The sequence below is a fragment of the Cydia strobilella genome, chromosome 20 (assembly GCF_947568885.1).
Source record: "Cydia strobilella chromosome 20, ilCydStro3.1, whole genome shotgun sequence".
Taxonomy (NCBI): domain Eukaryota; kingdom Metazoa; phylum Arthropoda; class Insecta; order Lepidoptera; family Tortricidae; genus Cydia; species Cydia strobilella.
This window is the reverse complement of record NC_086060.1, coordinates 10,600,519-10,621,222: the sequence shown is the minus strand read 5'-3', so window position 1 is coordinate 10,621,222 and position 20,704 is coordinate 10,600,519. Positions and strand designations below refer to the sequence as shown.

Genomic DNA, 20,704 nt, shown 5'->3' with positions numbered 1-20,704 from the left:
GGCCACCTCCTGTCTCCATCGTCAGATCAGCTCGATGGTACCATAATATTGCATTGTCATCCGACTTACATATGTATAAAAATTTTCAGCTTCATCGGAAACCGGGAGGTGGGTCAAATTTAACTTGCAAGATGCCCTTACAAACATGTTACATACATAGGTACATTGCAAGTTAAATAAAAGCTTGTAATAAAAATTTACATCATTTTAGAAAAGAACTGATACTGTTCAAACTGCTGGATTTTTATCAAACATAGCTTAGAACCACCGCAAAGAAACAAGCTTTCACGTAAAAAAAATCTAAATCGGTACATCCGTTAGCGAGCTACAATACAATGCCTCAGACAGATATTGGCGTCAAACATATAACACCCGCTCTTTTTATGTAGGGAGTTTAAAAACCGGGCAAGTGCGAGTCGGACTCGCGCACGAAGGGTTCCGTAGCATTACGTAAAAAACAGCAAAAAAATCACGTTTGTTATATGGGAGCCCCACTTAAATATTTATTTTAGTTTTTAGTATTTGTTGTTATAGCGGCAACAGAAATACATTCATGAGATATAGTCTGGTGACAGACGGACAGACAGACGGACGGACAGTGGAGTCTTAGTAATAGGGTCCCGTTTTTACCCTTTAGGTACGGAACCCTAAAAAAGAGCATTATTGATAAACTTACCTTGCCCTCTGGATGATATCGAAGGTGTCTAACTGCGAGAAGTCTGTAGGTAGGTTGTCTAATTCGTCTTGCGGTATTTCAGCTAGCTGCAATAATAAATAATAAAATGTGACGTTTTCAACCAAAAGGTACCACATTGTCGCTTGTCGATAAGGTTGATTTCTAATTGAAGCTATATGGAAATAGCGCCTTACTGCCAAGCGACAATAAGTACCCTTTTGGTTGACCATGGCACAAATATTATAGATAGTTGGGGACAATTTTACATAGATCGACCTAGGCCCAGACTAAGCAAAGCTTGTACTATAGACACTAGGCGACGATATACATTCATAACATGACATTCGGGACATGATGGGCTCAGCATTGAGCACCTCCAGAACGCAGGTCCTCACATTTCCAGGGTTTTGGCTATGTTCTTTACCTTGTGTATTAGACATTCCTATTTGATCCTTGATATGATGCGGACAATTGTAGTACCCGTGGTTAAGAATAAAACTGGGGACTTGGCCGACCGTAATAACTACAGGCCGATATCATTAGCAACAATTATGGCCAAAATATTTGATAGTGTGCTTAATTCACAGCTAAATGAATGTGTTAAACTGCATGACAACCAATTTGGTTTCCGACCCCGTCTGTCTACAGAATCCGCAATACTGTGTCTGAAGCACACTATCAAATATTACACTAGGAGTAAGACCCCAGTTATTGCCTGTTTCCTGGATCTATCTAGGGCTTTTGACCTGGTTTCCTACAATATACTATGGAAAAAACTGATGAAAACCGGTATACCACCGGAAACGGTACGTATGTTCAGGTACTGGTATGGAAATCAGGTCAACGGCGTTAGATGGGCAAATGTACTGTCTGATGAATACAGGTTGGAGTGTGGGGTGAGACAGGGAGGTTTGAGTTCACCAACGCTCTTCAAGTTGTATATTAACGAACTGATTGAGACGCTCAGCAGCATCCATGTCGGGTGTCATATAGACGGAGTGTGTGTTAACAACATAAGTTACGCGGACGACATGGTGCTTCTGAGCGCCTCAGTCTGTGGTATACGAAGGCTGCTCAATGTGTGCGAGGCTTATGCTGCCAGTCACGGTCTGAAATATAATGTAAAAAAAAGCCAGTATGTCGTCTTTGAGTGCGACCGCAACAAATATTCAGAGTTCCCCGCAATTGCGCTAAACGACAGTACTATGGACCGGGTAACCCAATTTAAATATTTAGGCCATGTGGTTGCGGCCGACCTCAAAGACGACATGGACATCGAACGGGAGCGGAGGGCCTTATCGGTGCGTGCAAATATGATAGCTCGAAGGTTTGCGGGGTGTTCCAGGGGGGTTCGGGTGACTCTGTTTAGAGCGTTCTGTGCTTCCCTGTATACCTGCAACCTTTGGGTTCAGCATTCGCAGCGGGCCTATGGGGCTCTCCGTGTCCAATATAATAACGCGTTCCGGGTGATTGTGGGACTGCCTCGCTTCTGTAGCGCATCAGGAATGTTTGCGGAGGCGCGCGTTGATTGTTTTCAGACGACCTTGCGCAGGCGCGCCGCATCCCTGGTGCGCCGGGTGCGGGACAGTCCCAACATCATCTTAAGGATGATAGCGGATAAGCCGGATTGTCCGCTAATGTTACACTGTGCGGGGCTACATTCCCCAATGGGCTCCATACAGTGGTAACTTGTAGGTTAAGTGTGTAGGTTTAGGTATAGGTATAATTGTTATTAGGCTTAGGTATACTAACCCTCTTGAAACAGCTTTTTTACTAACAGAATGTATGTGTCACGGTTACACGAAATAAATGATTTCATTCATTCATTCATAACTCAGGAACAAATGTTCGTGATGAACACACAAAAAATGCCCTTACCGGGATTCGAACCCGGGACCTCCTGCTCCGTAGGGTACACTACCGACTGGGCTAGAAGAAGCCGTTAAAACAATTTTACATACAACGACGATCACAGAATAAATAATATATTGAAGTAAGACAAAGGTAAATGAGACCTTATCGTTTGCAACACTCCTTATATCTTTGCAACACATATATTGGCGCTAATGTTGTAAGCAAGGCTCGGAAACCGGTTAAATTTCCAAACCGTTATCATGTACTCGGCGCAAAACCTTTCAATTTCGGTTTCGCTCGTAAAACCGTTATCTTTAAACTGGTTTTTAGGGGAACGTTTCCATAAAGTTCTTTCAGATTAACCGGTTAAGAACAATAAAAACCGGTTTCTGCCCATGTCGGTAGCGTATTTACGCGGCACACCACCGCCGGCCGGGCGTTAAATCGCTCGTCAATTAAACCGGTTTATCTAGGTTACAATAAAGTTCTTAAAACGTTCGCTTTCTTGCGAAAACAGAAATAAACCGGTATTTTTAAACCGGTTCCAAACCTTGGTTGTAAGTAATTACCTTAGGGAAGAGTAGTTTGGACTGCAGCCACGAGAGAAAGTAGATAGGTAGAGAAGCACCATTTCTTCCGACGAGAGCCACTTTCACTGCGTTCTGCTCCATCTAATAAACACATGATTTTTTTCTACGTAAAATGATGTAATCTAGGAAAACAATCAACTAAACAAACTAAATATAACAAAACCCTCAAATTATTTTTCAAAAAACAAAAAAAAAATTAAAAGCGCGAAGTACGAACGAAGCGTCTCTCCACGGCTGTTCTCTTCTACAGATCGCATTTCTATACTGATTCTCGTGAAATTTGGTGAGCAGGTTCAATATATTTATGTGGATATTTAGTTTTTGGAAGTTTTTCAAAATGGTTGCCTCACCAGGTCAAACCTATCCCGCAATGTCTTTTCCGTGATAATGCCCTTGTTGCGCGCGTCCTTCGGTATGCCTTTCAGCACGGTCTCGACCAGCTTATCGTTTTTACCTGTAACGAAATTATATCGTAGAAAGCGGTGTTGGGCTGAAATTCGCCAAAAGGTTAATCTTTTGACCGCCAACGACCAATCTTCGTGTATTCGAACAAATTTCGCGATGATGGGCACATGATAGGCGTAGCGTTCAAAGGGATAACTGAATTAGCATAATATACAGTCTGGAAAAAAAAATTGGGCCCTGGAGGGAAAGTACCTTAAAACCTTAAAGTTAGCTCATTTTACTTCAAAAGACAACATTCTTAAATTGAAAAAAAAAAAACTGCATTCAAAGATTTTTTTAATTCGCTTGTCTCGCCCGGGAATCGAAGATTAGGGCCCGAGCCCGAAAAAATCATCTGAGAAAATTCATACTATACATATGCAGTTATGGTCGAGATCTCGAGAGAGAGAGAGAAAGAGAAGAACATATATTGTAGCTTACCAGCCTTCTCCAGCGCTTGCAGCTCCTTGTCCACCGACACCTGCGCGGCGGGGCGGCGCGTGGCGGCCAGCAGCGCCTCGGCGGCCGCCCAGAGAGACTGGGAACACTATAGTATACTGTAGCTTACCAGCCTTCTCCAGCGCTTGCAGCTCCTTGTCCACCGACACCTGCGCGGCGGGGCGGCGCGTGGCGGCCAGCAGCGCCTCGGCGGCCGCCCAGAGAGACTGGGAACACTATAGTATACTGTAGCTTACCAGCCTTCTCCAGCGCTTGCAGCTCCTTGTCCACCGACACCTGCGCGGCGGGGCGGCGCGTGGCGGCCAGCAGCGCCTCGGCGGCCGCCCAGAGAGACTGGGAACACTATAGTATACTGTAGCTTACCAGCCTTCTCCAGCGCTTGCAGCTCCTTGTCCACCGACACCTGCGCGGCGGGGCGGCGCGTGGCGGCCAGCAGCGCCTCGGCGGCCGCCCAGAGAGACTGGGAACATTATAGTATACTGTAGCTTACCAGCCTTCTCCAGCGCTTGCAGCTCCTTGTCCACCGACACCTGCGCGGCGGGGCGGCGCGTGGCGGCCAGCAGCGCCTCGGCGGCCGCCCAGAGAGACTGGGAACATTATAGTATACTGTAGCTTACCAGCCTTCTCCAGCGCTTGCAGCTCCTTGTCCACCGACACCTGCGCGGCGGGCCGGCGCGTGGCGGCCAGCAGCGCCTCGGCGGCCGCCCAGAGAGACTGGGAACACTATAGTATACTGTAGCTTACCAGCCTTCTCCAGCGCTTGCAGCTCCTTGTCCACCGACACCTGCGCGGCGGGGCGGCGCGTGGCGGCCAGCAGCGCCTCGGCGGCCGCCCAGAGAGACTGGGAACACTATAGTATACTGTAGCTTACCAGCCTTCTCCAGCGCTTGCAGCTCCTTGTCCACCGACACCTGCGCGGCGGGGCGGCGCGTGGCGGCCAGCAGCGCCTCGGCGGCCGCCCAGAGAGACTGGGAACACTATAGTATACTGTAGCTTACCAGCCTTCTCCAGCGCTTGCAGCTCCTTGTCCACCGACACCTGCGCGGCGGGGCGGCGCGTGGCGGCCAGCAGCGCCTCGGCGGCCGCCCAGAGAGACTGGGAACACTATAGTATACTGTAGCTTACCAGCCTTCTCCAGCGCTTGCAGCTCCTTGTCCACCGACACCTGCGCGGCGGGGCGGCGCGTGGCGGCCAGCAGCGCCTCGGCGGCCGCCCAGAGAGACTGGGAACACTATAGTATACTGTAGCTTACCAGCCTTCTCCAGCGCTTGCAGCTCCTTGTCCACCGACACCTGCGCGGCGGGGCGGCGCGTGGCGGCCAGCAGCGCCTCGGCGGCCGCCCAGAGAGACTGGGAACACTATAGTATACTGTAGCTTACCAGCCTTCTCCAGCGCTTGCAGCTCCTTGTCCACCGACACCTGCGCGGCGGGGCGGCGCGTGGCGGCCAGCAGCGCCTCGGCGGCCGCCCAGAGAGACTGGGAACACTATAGTATACTGTAGCTTACCAGCCTTCTCCAGCGCTTGCAGCTCCTTGTCCACCGACACCTGCGCGGCGGGGCGGCGCGTGGCGGCCAGCAGCGCCTCGGCGGCCGCCCAGAGAGACTGGGAACACTATAGTATACTGTAGCTTACCAGCCTTCTCCAGCGCTTGCAGCTCCTTGTCCACCGACACCTGCGCGGCGGGGCGGCGCGTGGCGGCCAGCAGCGCCTCGGCGGCCGCCCAGAGAGACTGGGAACACTATAGTATACTGTAGCTTACCAGCCTTCTCCAGCGCTTGCAGCTCCTTGTCCACCGACACCTGCGCGGCGGGGCGGCGCGTGGCGGCCAGCAGCGCCTCGGCGGCCGCCCAGAGAGACTGGGAACACTATAGTATACTGTAGCTTACCAGCCTTCTCCAGCGCTTGCAGCTCCTTGTCCACCGACACCTGCGCGGCGGGGCGGCGCGTGGCGGCCAGCAGCGCCTCGGCGGCCGCCCAGAGAGACTGGGAACACTATAGTATACTGTAGCTTACCAGCCTTCTCCAGCGCTTGCAGCTCCTTGTCCACCGACACCTGCGCGGCGGGGCGGCGCGTGGCGGCCAGCAGCGCCTCGGCGGCCGCCCAGAGAGACTGGGAACACTATAGTATACTGTAGCTTACCAGCCTTCTCCAGCGCTTGCAGCTCCTTGTCCACCGACACCTGCGCGGCGGGGCGGCGCGTGGCGGCCAGCAGCGCCTCGGCGGCCGCCCAGAGAGACTGGGAACACTATAGTATACTGTAGCTTACCAGCCTTCTCCAGCGCTTGCAGCTCCTTGTCCACCGACACCTGCGCGGCGGGGCGGCGCGTGGCGGCCAGCAGCGCCTCGGCGGCCGCCCAGAGAGACTGGGAACACTATAGTATACTGTAGCTTACCAGCCTTCTCCAGCGCTTGCAGCTCCTTGTCCACCGACACCTGCGCGGCGGGGCGGCGCGTGGCGGCCAGCAGCGCCTCGGCGGCCGCCCAGAGAGACTGGGAACACTATAGTATACTGTAGCTTACCAGCCTTCTCCAGCGCTTGCAGCTCCTTGTCCACCGACACCTGCGCGGCGGGGCGGCGCGTGGCGGCCAGCAGCGCCTCGGCGGCCGCCCAGAGAGACTGGGAGCGACGCGCTTCCGCTTCGGCTTTCGCGCGCTCTATGAAACGAAAACACTTTATTTAAATTATATTCTTTCCGAGTCCTACAATGTGTGTTTTTTTTTTTTCATTATTGTTGTTATTGTTTTTGTTCTTGTTTGCACAAATAGCTCTGTTTTACTCTGAAGAAACTTTATTAAACATGATGTTAAAATATTTTCATTAAGGAAACTGTAAGTCTAGCTTTAAGAAAATTTCCAGTGTTATGTATAACTATAGAAAACTGTTTGTTTCTTAAATAAATAAATAAAAAATAAATAAATGTGCCCCGCCTGCCACTTAACCCTTTCCAACTCCTAGTATATTATTTAAAATTTAAAACATTTCTCGGCTCGCCGACTGCTGCATATTTTACCGTTTAACTGGTATCTATTTGATGCCAACTGTACCGAGGCTCGGAACCGGTTTTTTTCAATTCCCGATATAGCCCAATATTTTTAATTATTTATGCTCTTTACGTAGGACTGAATCCTGATCTTAGGTAATAACTTGGTATTATTAGATTGTCCCAATAAAAATGAAATAATAAACCAGAGAATGAAATGGAACGTAATAATACCGGTATTTTTTGTATGAAGAAAAAACCGGTTCCGAGCCTTGAACTGAACATAGTAATAACAGCTGTTTATTAATGACAGCAAAGATAGATATAACTCCGTAATAGATGGATACAGTCTAAGGAAAAAACGTGCCTCGAAAATCAAGAAAATTTGATTCTCGTTCAGAGGGCGCTACTAGTTTTGGCCTACAGTCGTACAGAAGGCGTTGACGGTTTCGTTTGTTATTTAACAATTTTAACGCATATCAGTGAAAGATCATGGGTCAAAATCATGAAAGGACAAGCTGCTGGCAGCCGCGCGCGCTCGCCGTGGCCTCACCACCGCGGACATCGGCCTGGACGGACCGGCTCGAGCCATTTTTATTAGTGACCACCTCACACCGGAAAACAAGTTGCTTTTAAAGAACGCCAGACAAAAGAAAGCCGAGCTCAATTATGCGTTTCTATGGACCCGTGATTGCAAGATTCTTATGCGAAAAAGCGACACATCCAAGATAATAGGAATAAACAATGATGCGGACCTTACTAAATTAAAGTGACTACTTATATATTTTTTAGGATCATGTATACTACACGTTAAGTGCCTCTGTTATCTTTTGTCACTTTCACTATCACCTGTCTGTATGCATTACGTAACTTTTGTTTGTATTTACCGAACCGATCTAAATACAATCGCAACCTACTATGGCTACATGTTTACGTATATATCTATCACTAATCGATGTGCATGCGCGTTTAAATGTCTAAATGATATCAGTGTTTTTTTGCTGCTAGTGCATTTTTTGTTCTATTATAAAACTGCAGACTTTTTCTGTATCACACACATAATACGTTCAAATAAAAACCATTGTTGTTATTACACTTATCTTATACTTTTAGCTTATTCCCAAGTTAATTCCAAAAGCAACTACTTCACAATATTGCCTCAAAACATAAAATATACGCTTATACCATTGCAAATAAATACATTACTCCATGATAATGGCTAGTAAGTTATTCAGAGGTTACTATCAAAACGTAAGGGGTCTTCGAACTAAATCACAAAGTTTTTTCTCGCAAGTGGCCCTTGCAGATTACGATTTCATATGTATAACCGAAAGTTGGTTGACTTGTAATTTTTACGACAGGGAATATTTTGATGATCGATACATAGTATACAGGTGCGACCGGTCAGAGGAGGACAGCGGCGCGGCGCGCGGCGGTGGAGTGGCCATGGCGGTGAAACGAGAGTTAATGCCGGTGCAGCGGAACTGGCCCTGCCCCTCCCCCGCGCACTCCGAATGCCTATGGATATCGCTTCCCATTCTTTGTCATAACAAATCGCACAGTAAATATTTAAATATAGGTTGCGTGTATATCCCGCCCGGTGCAAATCACAAAGACACTGTTTTATCATTTTTCGACCTAACTTCTCAAGTCATATTTGATCATCCGATTTATTTTTTATCACTGGGGACTTTAATATTTCTCAGGCTGAGTGGACTAATCTAGACTTATGTCAATTATCACTGAATCCTTCTAGCAATGTTTTAGTACAATCATTATGCGATTTTATGGCGCTTAGTAGCCTTAATCAATTTAACAATATTGCTAACACAAATAACCGAATACTTGACCTGGTATTTAGTAGCACCACCTGTGAAGTGAGTAGATGTGAGTTTCCTTTAACCCCGGAAGATATACATCACAGAGCATTGTATTTAAATTTAAAGCTTAATTACACACGACCAATGAAGCCTGCCGAATCCCTTGTTTACAAGTTTCACTTAGCGAATTTTGATGATATGAATAATGATTTGTCAAATACAGATTGGAATGCATTCTTTAAGGGTTTAAATGTGGACGCTTGTGTAACAAAATTTTACAGCTTATTATATAATTTAATGGATAAACATGTACCCCGTCTTCCTTCAAACACTTCGCGCGCAACTCCGGTATGGCATAGTAGACCCCTAAAGAAAATATTAAAAGAAAAAAGAAAATTTCATAAACTATGGAAATGTTTTAGAAATCCTTTAGATTACGAAACGTTTAAAATATTAAGAAAAAGAGCTGATGCAGTTGAAAAAGATTGTTATAAAAAGTACATCGAATTTAGCGAAAATAGAATCGAATATTCTTCCAAGTTTTTCTGGAATTTTGTGAAGTCTACTATTTCAAATAAAGGTATACCACAGACTATGTATTACAAAGGTGTCTCAGTTTCGGACGGGGAAAGTATTTGTAACTTGTTCAGCGATCATTTTCAATCTGTATTTGAAATATCTTCCTTACCGTCTCTGGATGTCGATTGTCTAGAACCCCCATTAAAACCGGTTTTTAACATTAATACAATTAATTTAACATACGAGTTAGTTCTTAAATATTTAAAGTTAGTAAATGTAAACAAGGGCGCTGGTCCTAATAGAATACACCCACTATTAATAAGCAAATGCGCGGACACATTAGTATTTCCTATCACTTGGATTTTCAGGCAATCTATTAATAAAGGACACTTGCCACAAATCTGGAAAACAGCTTGGATAACACCGATACCCAAGGGTAATATCAGTCAGAATATCGAAAATTATAGACCTATTTCTAAATTGTGTCAATTTGGCAAAATCTTAGAAAAAATTGTAACCGATCAGCTTTCTTATGCCGTTCGTCGGCATATCAATCCAAACCAGCATGGGTTCTACAAAGGTCGAAGCGTCGAAAGTAATCTTTTGTCTTTTAGCGAGTTTATACGTCATGCCATGGACAATAAATATCAGGTCGATGCAGTGTATACAGATTTCGCAAAGGCGTTTGATAAAATTTCTTATAATACGCTCTTGTTAAAACTATGGAACCTTGGTATGCATGGTGACCTTTTCCGGTGGGTTAAATCATACGTGGAGAATAGATTACAAGCTGTAGTACTGGGAGGTTTTTCATCTGTCTTCAAACAGACCACGTCTGGCGTCCCACAGGGATCGCATTTGGGACCGTTGTTATTCATCCTGTACATAAATGATATTACGGAGTGTTTGTCCAACTCTAGAACCCTTCTTTATGCAGATGATACCAAAATATACCGAGTTATTAAAACGCACACTGACTGTTTTGATTTGCAAGACGATCTGAAAAGGTTTGAGGATTACTGCGCTCAAAATAATCTCTTTTTAAATAATGACAATGTTCCGTAATCACATTTACACGAAAAAAACAGCCCATATTACACAATTATACGTTATGCGGAGGCACTTTAACTCGGAGGGATAGTATACGCGATCTGGGTGTAATAATGGATACAAAATTAACCTTTAATCTTCATATCGATAATATCCTAAATAAAGCATATAAACAGTTAGGCTTTATTCTTCGCGTTGCAAAACCCTTTCGAAGACCCCTGACGTATAAATTACTTTATAATAGCTATGTCAGAAGTCGCTTAGAATTTGCTTCTGTAGTATGGAACCCCTGTCATGATGTACACAGAAACAGAATAGAAAGATTACAAAAAATATTCATAAAGGCTCTTGAATTCCGAACAGGTAGAAATTACAAAAGTTACGCCACCTCCTTAGCCAGATACAATCTTGAATCTCTTTCCTTAAGACGCTCCTGTACCGATTTAATTTTCTTATTCAAAATTTTCAATAATTTAGTAGATGCCCCTGAACTTTTGCAAAATATAGATTTACGCGTACCCCGCAGAACAGAACGTAGTTGTCGCAATAAAATGTTATTTAGCATCAAAAGCAGCAGAACTAAACATGCGCAGCACTCATACATTAAACGCACATGTAGGTTGTACAATGAAAAGTGCCAAAACGTGGACATATTTAGCAGCTCATTGAGATTGTTTAAGAAATTAGCTTATTCGTCTTTGAAATAAAAATACCCGATTGTAAAATTAAGATTTCATCATATATCTCGTCACACATGTGGTGCGGCATGAAGTGGTAGAAATTAAATAAAATTAAACAAAAAAAAAAAAAACTCCGTACTAAATTATTGCCATCTTATTAATTTTCTGCAATTTCTTGTCGGACTATATGTACAATATGCATGTATTGTTTGTCATTTGTACTTAGTAATAAGTTTTTATTAATAGTCGTTTACATATAGGAAACTATAGGTCTATTGCCAGAAAAATGTTACTTTAAATACTCATCTGTTTTATAAGACTGTTTGTTTCTTAATAAATAATAAAAAAAAAAAAAAAATTAATGCAAATAAAAAAAATCATTTATCTATATTTAAATACATTCTATCGTATTTTTATAAATCTTCATTTTTAGTTTTAAAGTGTGTCGACAGATGGCAGTGAATTTACTGGGGTTACAAAATTTACTATGACAGTACCGCTCTAGTATAAGTTACTCTATGATGACAGTAATCACGTTTCAATGTCTGCTCGATGACCTGCAGTTTACCAGCCATGGCGGCCAGCTCACGTTTGAAAATAACTCGTTCCTTTTCCACTTGTTCGGACACTTGACGACTGAATTTACGATTATCATCAGTTAACTTACTCACTTCTAGATAAGGTTAGCTCGGGACATCCTCAAATGGCGTACTAAAAGAGGCCTATGCTTTGGGCGATAAAAGGCCGATATGATGATGATATTGTACTCACGTTTCAATGTCTGCTCGATAGCCTGAAGTTTACCAGCCATGGCGGCCAGCTCACGCTTGAAAATTACTCGTTCCTTTTCCACTTGTTCGGATACTTGGCGGCCGAATTTGGATATGACCTGAAAAAAAAAAAACAATTCAACCATATTGATCGCAAAAGAGATGTAGTCTATGAAAAAATAAATCGGATCGCTTACTGAAATAGGCCAAAGGTATGGCGCCATCTTTTCGAACATAAATTCTTGATTTTCGGAGGCACGTTTTTTTCTTTGACTTTATTTATCTTATACGGAGTTATATATCAAAGGATAATAATGAACTGTACCTCTTGTTCCTTCCTGGCGAGGGCAGCTTGCATGACGTCCTGTTGAACCTCGTATTGTTTCTTGAGCTGTTCCTTCATCTGCCGCGCCGCCTCCGCGTGCACCTCTAGGATCTAACGTACACAAGTTAAATTATAGTTTGTCACAGGATTGTCTCATTTCAAACATAGACACAGAGAGTCATACTATCTTTGTGTTACACTAGTACTAGCACCCAAAAGAAAAGAATGAATATAGTTTTTTGAAGTAAAATTTCTTTAGGCGCGACTAGAGGGAGTAGAGGGTAACTCAGATTTTTTTTCTGACGGAAGTAACGCTCGGTAGTGACACTAGTGACACACGCACAATAGGACACACGTCAAAGTGCCAACATAGCAATAAACGTCATCGTCAAACAAGTTTTACTTCAATCGCGCGTAAAGATACTTTTTTGCTCTTATTTTCATGAAACCTTTATTTTAAACCGGTTTTTAAGAGAACTTTTCCATAAAGTTCTCGTCAGGTTAACCGGTTTAGAACAATATAAACCGGTTTCTTCCTATGTCGGTGTGTATATATGTTCACGCGGGACACAGCCAGGCCGGCCGGCCGTCTCGTCGCTCGTCAAATAAACCGGTTTATTTAAGTTACAATAACGATCTTAAAACGTTCGCGTTCTTATGAAAGTTCGGAGTAAAACCGAAATAAACCGGTATTTCCCGCTATTTTTTAAACCGGTTCCGAGCCTTGTTGTCCTTGTTGTCCGAGCCGAGCCGAGGTTTCTAAGTAATTATTGTAACACCTATGTACCTCTATGTTTAATAAATAAAAACATTGATTGATTGATTGATTGTTTAGAATTTTGCGTCAGGTTAAGTCCATCTGATAAAAGGACAAGCGACACTGCGAAACCATTGTATTGAATGGTGTGAAAATATTAGTAGAATGGTAATATTTTCTCTTTTTAAGATATTATTCAAAATTCAAATGTGCCTCCAACCAAACCTCCGACCAAAAACTAGGGATATGGATTCCCAGGTAGCAAAGTGACGCCAGCGACGTCATAAGGACGTAATAATGATGGCATTATTACGTCATAATGACGTCGCTGACGTCGTAATGACGCATAAATGCTACCTTGATTAATATTATCATATACCTTTTTATTGAATTCCTTGTCCTTCTCTAATTGTTCCTTCTTAATCATGTCCTCCACTTTAGCCTCGATCAGCTTTTTCTCGTCGTGACCTGTTCAAAAGTAAAAGTCATTAATAATAAGAAATTTGCCAACCGGTCTGGCCTAGTGGGTAGTGACCATGCCTGTGAAGCTGATGGTCCTGGGTTAGAATCCCGAAAATTAAGGGCATTTATTTGTGTGACGAACCAGGCGTGTCTTCGCGGCGTGATTTCGTCGCATCGCTACAAGTACCTGCGGCCGCCTCAATTTTGAGGTTTCGCCATAGTAATTGCCGCACACCGCTATGGAACGGACGCCTGCACGCGCTTGCGCCGCCTTGCGCGTAGTAGTCGAGTTTTGTTAGGGAGTGAATCTTCTGTACCTAGTACTATTATATATTCTGTGGATGAACACAAATATTTGTTCCTGAGTCATGGGTGTTTTCTATGTATATAAGTATGTATTTATTTGATCTATAAACGTATGTATATCGTCGCCTAGCGCCCATAGTAAAAGCTTTGCTTAGTTTGGGGCTAAGTTAATCTGTGTAAGATGACCCCTAATATTAATTATTCTAAATCTTTGTAAAATAAATTGTGGTAATATTGCCACATTATTAAACGATTTTTAGCGTTAAGTTTTTGAGAACCGTTATTATAATAATACTCTAGTATACTTACATTCAATAGCTCGGTTCATTTTGAGCTCTCTGACTGTGTGCAATTCGGCGATTTCATTTTGAAGATACGCCACCTGAAAAGAAGCTTTGATTTTGAACTCAAATTCAATACAGATAAAGTTTAAAAATGTCATAAACAGTCCATTAGTTGTCTCTTGCGTTTTTAGCCAATATGTGGTGTTTTCTATAAAAAGGGACCTTATTTTCGACGGCGCTTACGCCATTGTTAACGATGCTCCGATATAAATACAATGCCGCGAGACGCTGTGCGGCGTAAGCGCCATCGACAATAAGGTCCCTAGATTCAACCGTCACCCGTGAACATGATGCATGTAACTGCGTCGAAATATCGGGAGCTCACAAATAATACAAAAGGTAATCACGGTCTATATGCCGGTCAATATAAATCTAGTGAAACTAACCGTGAATCATTCAAAACTCTAATAAGGTCCCTTTTCATAGAAAATGCCCCATATTTTGAAAGCGAAACATGCATTTTCACTTTGTTTCTTTATTTAAATTATTTATGTTGTCATTGTAATTGTTTATGTTATTAGTCCCGAAAAGTAAAAATTGACAAGACAAATGCAATTTTAATTTATTAAAATGACGATGTAAAATACAACGGAATGGGAAAGCTTTTATAAACCTTTCAAGCCGCTATAGTTTAAGATAATAGAACGCGAACCTACTCAGATTTCAGATGATTTATTGATAAATGTACATCTCATTTGCATGTCAAACAAAAATACTATCAATAGAATCCCTGTAGAAAAAGGCTGCAATTCCAACGTGGCTATCTAAAATTATATTTCACGCCTCATGGCTCAGTTTCATTGGTCGATAACTCGGTCGCGTGATAATAATTAGTTAAACTCATAAGTCGATAGTTCGGACGATATACAGCAAGCTGGTGACTCCCCCCCCCCCCCCCCCCCCCGCGGTATAACGACTAGTGAAACTCATAATGGCATGCGTTTAACCAGCGCGTGGGGTCCTATTTTAGCGTCCAATGTTTTTTGTCTGTATGTTTCCTTTTTTCATATATGTAATCTGTTGTGGCGTTAAATAAATGTATTTTCTTTCTTTCTTTCTTTCTTTTAGAAATCACCCGCACCCCGCATGCGGGCCATATCGACCAATGAAAACAGTTCCCCGAATGCGGGCCCTATGCCAAGCGTGTTGGAACTCTTCCGCACCCCGCACGCGGGCCCCTATCGACCAATGAAACTGAGCCATCAACGAAGTTGCATAGACGGAACATCCAGTTTGCATGTGTCTTGTTTGTTGTTGTGTAGTTGTTGGCGCAACATTAAGTACCAGCGAAGACCGGTTGACGACACATGACGTCACACACATACGTCACACGGCTCCCCGTTCCGCGTACCTACATTTAGACTGCACCGTACAGCCGAAGCGGCTACACATATCAATTATTTTATATAGATTTATCGAGTACCTAAACGTTACTTATGGCCGTTCCATCGGTTTGCCGCTGTCTTTGTCAAATTTCGCAAGAAAGAACGGGAAAGAACATACGCGCCAAGTGTCAATTTTGATCGAATTTTGTCGGTTTTTATTTATTTTGAAAACGTTACCTTACAATATCGAAATTCTAAAGCTATGAAATTACTATTTATGTTAAGGTGGTTCGATTTTCATACAAAATTCAATCTGCTTTAATTAAGGCACTACACACTATTACTACACAAATATTTGCTCATTTATCTACTTTCGAATATTCGTTTGCGCTAAATTAATAGAAAAACTTTGTTTCATACAGAAATCATACATAAATCAACGTATTTTTTTCATCAATTTTACGTATGTGTGTGTCACAAATGTCGTGTACAAATACGTTGCGTGCGGCGTTGCCACTCTATGACGTTGGCGACGTTGCCTGGCCGACCTGGCAGGATTTGCAGTGCCGTCATCATGGAGACTATATAAAGGAGCCAAATCTCTATGTATGAAAAGTGTCCATCAAAAAACAGTAATTAGGCGGCGCCACCATACACCGAAATACTACCAAAAATAACCTACGTAATTTGGTCGGGTTATTTGTTGCCTTATATGGTTCATGTTATACTCATGTCCCAGAGCCTAACTAGCGCCACCGGAGAGATTAGGAACTATTATTTAAAGCTGAAAGCGGTCACTTTTGCAACAATTCTGCCATAAGAGATTGGCATCCTTTCTATACCATCCATAGCCGTCATGTTTAGTGCATTTTTATTTGACAGTGTTGACACTGACACATAGGGTCATGTTTATTGTGTCAATTTGTTTGTATAAATTGAAAATTATAGCAACGTCTAAATCAAGTTACAAAAATCATCGGTGTTCTGGTCCGCGAAAATCCAGAAAAATTCAGACTCAATTGAAGCGGAATTCATGATGGTGAAGTTTCGTAAGGTAGGTACAGTCATAGATTAGTATATGTTATTACTGTAATAGATAAGAAACTCTCGGACATTTCACGTTCACGTCTCTACTAGTGCTGCCCCTAGCGGTCCTGCTCTCAACTAATGAGACTGTATATGCAGTAAACACGCACACATGTACACACACACACACACACACACACGTACTTATGGGTTCTTTACCTACATGTAACAACTTTAATATTGGAAACTGATTTATGTAGTAATCTTTGTCGTACCAATTTCCATTTGCTTAGAAAACTACATAAATCAGTTTTTCAGAATAAATAAATGAAAACTTATGTTGAATCAAGTACAATATATTATTTATAAGTACCTACTTATTTACATACGTTCCATTCCAAGTAACTAAGACGACGACGCGAAATACAGCGACGCTTTAAGCGCACTTCCGTGAAAATAACTTAACAGCAAGTATGTAACAATTTATTTCCTGACTATGTTTTAAACAATAATTAGAGGCAACCTAATTCATTTCTTCTTCTTGATCCCAAAATAACTTGGAAAGCTTCAATAGTTTGATCCAACTTTTTTTGATTTAATTTAGATCCATTTTTGTCGCATATTTCATAGTTTTGAGAACATTCAAGCTTTTTATCCACAATTTGTGGTGCGGTGATCTGGGTGTTACAGCGCATTAGATTAGGTAGATTTTCCTTTTTTAGGTTCACTGAAATTGCCATTGACAACATCGAAAAACTTATCGAAGAAAAGCACGATACCTGCCGTGTCGCAATTTTATTCTGAAAGCTTTTTAATACCTGAAAATATATTAACAGTTAAGATGTTATCAAAAGTATAAAAAGGTTATTTTACAGCGAAACAGGACAAGTGTTGAGCATGCATTTTAAGGGTGTGCTATTGTCACATTTAATGTTAGGTAACAAGAAATCAGTGAATCGGGATATTATTCATGTAAAATGTCGACAAAGGTAACGTATTGTGGTTGGATTTTATCAGTAGATGTATGTCTTTCTAATTTTGGCAGGTTGTAGTTGATTTATCAGATTAAGACCTAGGCACGGAAAATAGTATCTTAATTATGATAATCAGAGCAACGTGTATGACGGGCCTTACGGGCACTAAGAATGGTGCTAATTCAACGGCTGTTATTTGAAATGTTACAATGTTCCATGTTCCATCGCCAACATTTCATAAATATGCTTTACCCGAAGCCTCTATCAAAGCTTTTGATAAAGATGAAATAATAAATAAATGTTCAGGAGGTATATATATATTATAAACTCGAATATTTACTTACCTTGCCCTTATACCGATGTACATACAAGAAGGTACACAGATTCGGCGCGGCCCGGCCGGCATTGCTTTTCATCTTGCCTGCGTTGGTTTGGTTGAATGAGTAAGAGCACAACTCAACACAACTTACAAGGTTGGTTGTGATATAAAGAAACGCTGTTTGTTAATATCTTAACATAAATCTGACCAAAAATATGTTTAAACGGAATTTATATTAAAAAACAACTTAGAAATAATTTCAAAATTTCCCGTCAAACCAAACGTCATTTGGTTTTTTTATTCGTCTAAATACGTCAGTCTGGCATTGTACGGTGTTTGCACTACATATTAAAAAAACTACTTTTACGTTTCAAATTTATTTTGTTTCCTAGTTCATTTGCAACGTAAGGTTAGTAACACTATCGAAACATTTTTTATTAAAATATATTCTTCTAGATTTAATTAAATACGATTAAGTTACCTGCTTAAATATTTGTTTTGGTATATTTTGTTTTCTACTATCTACACACAAGAATGATATCTAGCCACACTCAGCCCTCCTTATGCTAAAGGCGGTATCTCAAAAACGAATGAACTGGAAATGGAACGTTATGATTCAAATTTAAGGTACTTATTTGCATGCAATCTTCAATTGAGATACCGCTTTTTAGCTCAGCAGGGCACCACGGCTGAGGAATATATGTCCAGCATAACCCAGAGATGGCATTATTATCAGCAGTACATTACTCCTCTTCAGAGATACTATACCATGGGTACAGTTTCATTCCTTCATTGTACATTGTAATTTTCTCGTGCCGATCTTTTTAGAAAATAATTCTCACTTCTTCCGTAATGGTAGATATAAGCAGTGAACAATACCTATATAATGTAATTATTACTGTTTTGGTTGCCGAATAGTCAATGTGTCACTAACTCTAGGTTTTTTTAGGTATTGTGCAAAATGAAGAGGCATTCTTGGAAATAAAATGTTTTCCTTCATTAGCCAGAAAAAATCAGGACATCCTCACTGCAATAAAGTAAAATAAAACATTTCCTGGGGATGAAAATTATGGAATTTTGTCTATGAATGAAAAACACAATTATTACTAGGTAAGTAAATGATAACTTTATTAGAATCCATATTGTTGCATCATCTTTCTTCCTATAACATTAGAGATTTTGTGCTATCATGATATTATTTTTCTTTCAGGTACAGGGACAACTATGGATAACAAATATGAAAAAATGTTATTTCATTTGTTGTGTGAATCCATCTACACCTGAAAATTTGCGAAAGTGACGCCATCTAGCGGGGTTTAAGCTTTGGGTAACCTAGTCGAACCACCTTAAGATTGTTTTTTCTTCTTTTTTTGTTTATAATATCACATAATAAATAACCGAGTAAAGTAGGATTAAAAGTCCGAGTTAGAGGTGACTTTGGGAATTAATTGTATCGAGCGAAGTGTCATGATTCGTGAATCGGAAGCTATGTTGTTAAAGATAATATAGTCAAGAACTACATATATTTTTTCCACGTCTACGAATATCAACGCCTCTTAGAAAAACATGATCATATAAGGAGATTTTTCGCCTTCTGGCTCAGGGAACCGCCTTAAGTTACTATTAGTTATTAAGTTAATTAAAAGAAGATTAGTACTATCCTGGAGTTCCTTCATTCTTCACCGGTAGAGCTTAATTGAGGAGTACATCGAACAGTAGTTAAGTTTGCGTTCTGGCTGTATACGTGTATACTGACCTGTCGCAGCGTGTACAAGAGAAGCAGATCGGTGTCTCCGCGTACGTCCAACTTCCGCGCGCTCAGATCCAAGCCGGGGAACAACGCCTGCAGCTCGCGCTTGTACGTCTGCCGGGCGTGCTCCACCTGCATGCAACGGGGATACGGTCATTTACACTTTCTTTTCTGCGTGTGTGTGTTAGACGTAACAATCATTTGAGAAAATTCATACTATAATCATAATTTTATATCGTTTGAACACCGGAAAAAAAATACTTTTGTAAACCTTCACATTATTTTATTAAAAAATATTTAAAATGTTGAAAATTTTTGAGCGATTGAAACGCTCATAATTTTCGGCGCGAATTCGACAGAGCGTGATGACGTCACACGTTGGACGGTCCAACTGACGTTTGTTACTAAAGACACTTATGTGAACTAATCTGTCGAACGCGTGACGTCACGTGACGTTTCGCGCGTTTCTCTCACTTGCTTTACGCGGGCAAATTTTTGTACTTTATTTATTATTTAAGCAATTAAATGATAATTTAATAACGGAAATGCATTTGTAACATGATAATTATAACGGTAACACACGAATAAAAAATATTTCGTTCAAATATAAACTTAATGCATGAGGTTAATTCTTATGATCTGTTTTATAAAAACCAATACCCTTACGCTTTAAATACCTTACTCTATAAAGTGACTTTCAATACTAATATAATGGATATTCTATTCTTGATTTTAATCTATATTAAGTTGGTATTCTATCCAATATCTTGGCCCAATGTGCATTGCGTCTCATTCTCTCACTAAGCAAAATTCGAAACGCAAGGACAAAGAAATTGTAGAGAATACCACCCTTAGCCATTACGATGTATGGTGGTACCTTTTCCCAGTATTTGTCGCTAAGTAAGGCCTTCTCCTTCTCCTGGTTGAAGGCAGTCTCTACGCGGGACAGGTCTTCGCGGAACTGCTTGAGGTATCGCTTGGTGGACGCGATGCTTTCTGGGGGCGCCTTCACGCCGGCTTTGAGCATGCGGTCTATGGTCTCTGTAAATTTGTATGTGTAAACACTTGCACATGAGACAGGTTAAGATATGCAATTAAACAGAAAGTATACAATGTACAAAGGCGAACTTATCCCTGTAAGGGATCTCTTCCAGTCAACCTTTGGGCAATTGAGAGTAGACAATTAAATATGACAGACAAACGAACACTATTTACAGAAAAGTGAAATTATGGTTCAATTATAACACAAGTAATAGTACATTGGTTGGGAG

General features: G+C 41.7%; 1 protein-coding gene across 1 annotated transcript in view; it reads right to left on the bottom strand.

The window, feature by feature from the left end:
* LOC134750692 (MICOS complex subunit Mic60) overlaps positions 1-20,704 on the bottom strand; it is a 35,971-nt gene that overhangs the window by 6,052 nt on the left and 9,215 nt on the right. Inside the window, exons 8-17 of the mRNA XM_063685928.1 lie at positions 20,311-20,474; positions 19,440-19,565; positions 14,005-14,077; positions 13,307-13,395; positions 12,171-12,281; positions 11,847-11,964; positions 6,546-6,680; positions 3,471-3,574; positions 3,100-3,201; positions 677-762 (exon numbers count right to left, since the gene is read on the bottom strand). Of these exons, the coding sequence (XP_063541998.1) occupies positions 677-762; positions 3,100-3,201; positions 3,471-3,574; positions 6,546-6,680; positions 11,847-11,964; positions 12,171-12,281; positions 13,307-13,395; positions 14,005-14,077; positions 19,440-19,565; positions 20,311-20,474 (1,108 nt within the window). The remainder of the gene's footprint in view (positions 1-676; positions 763-3,099; positions 3,202-3,470; positions 3,575-6,545; positions 6,681-11,846; positions 11,965-12,170; positions 12,282-13,306; positions 13,396-14,004; positions 14,078-19,439; positions 19,566-20,310; positions 20,475-20,704) is intronic.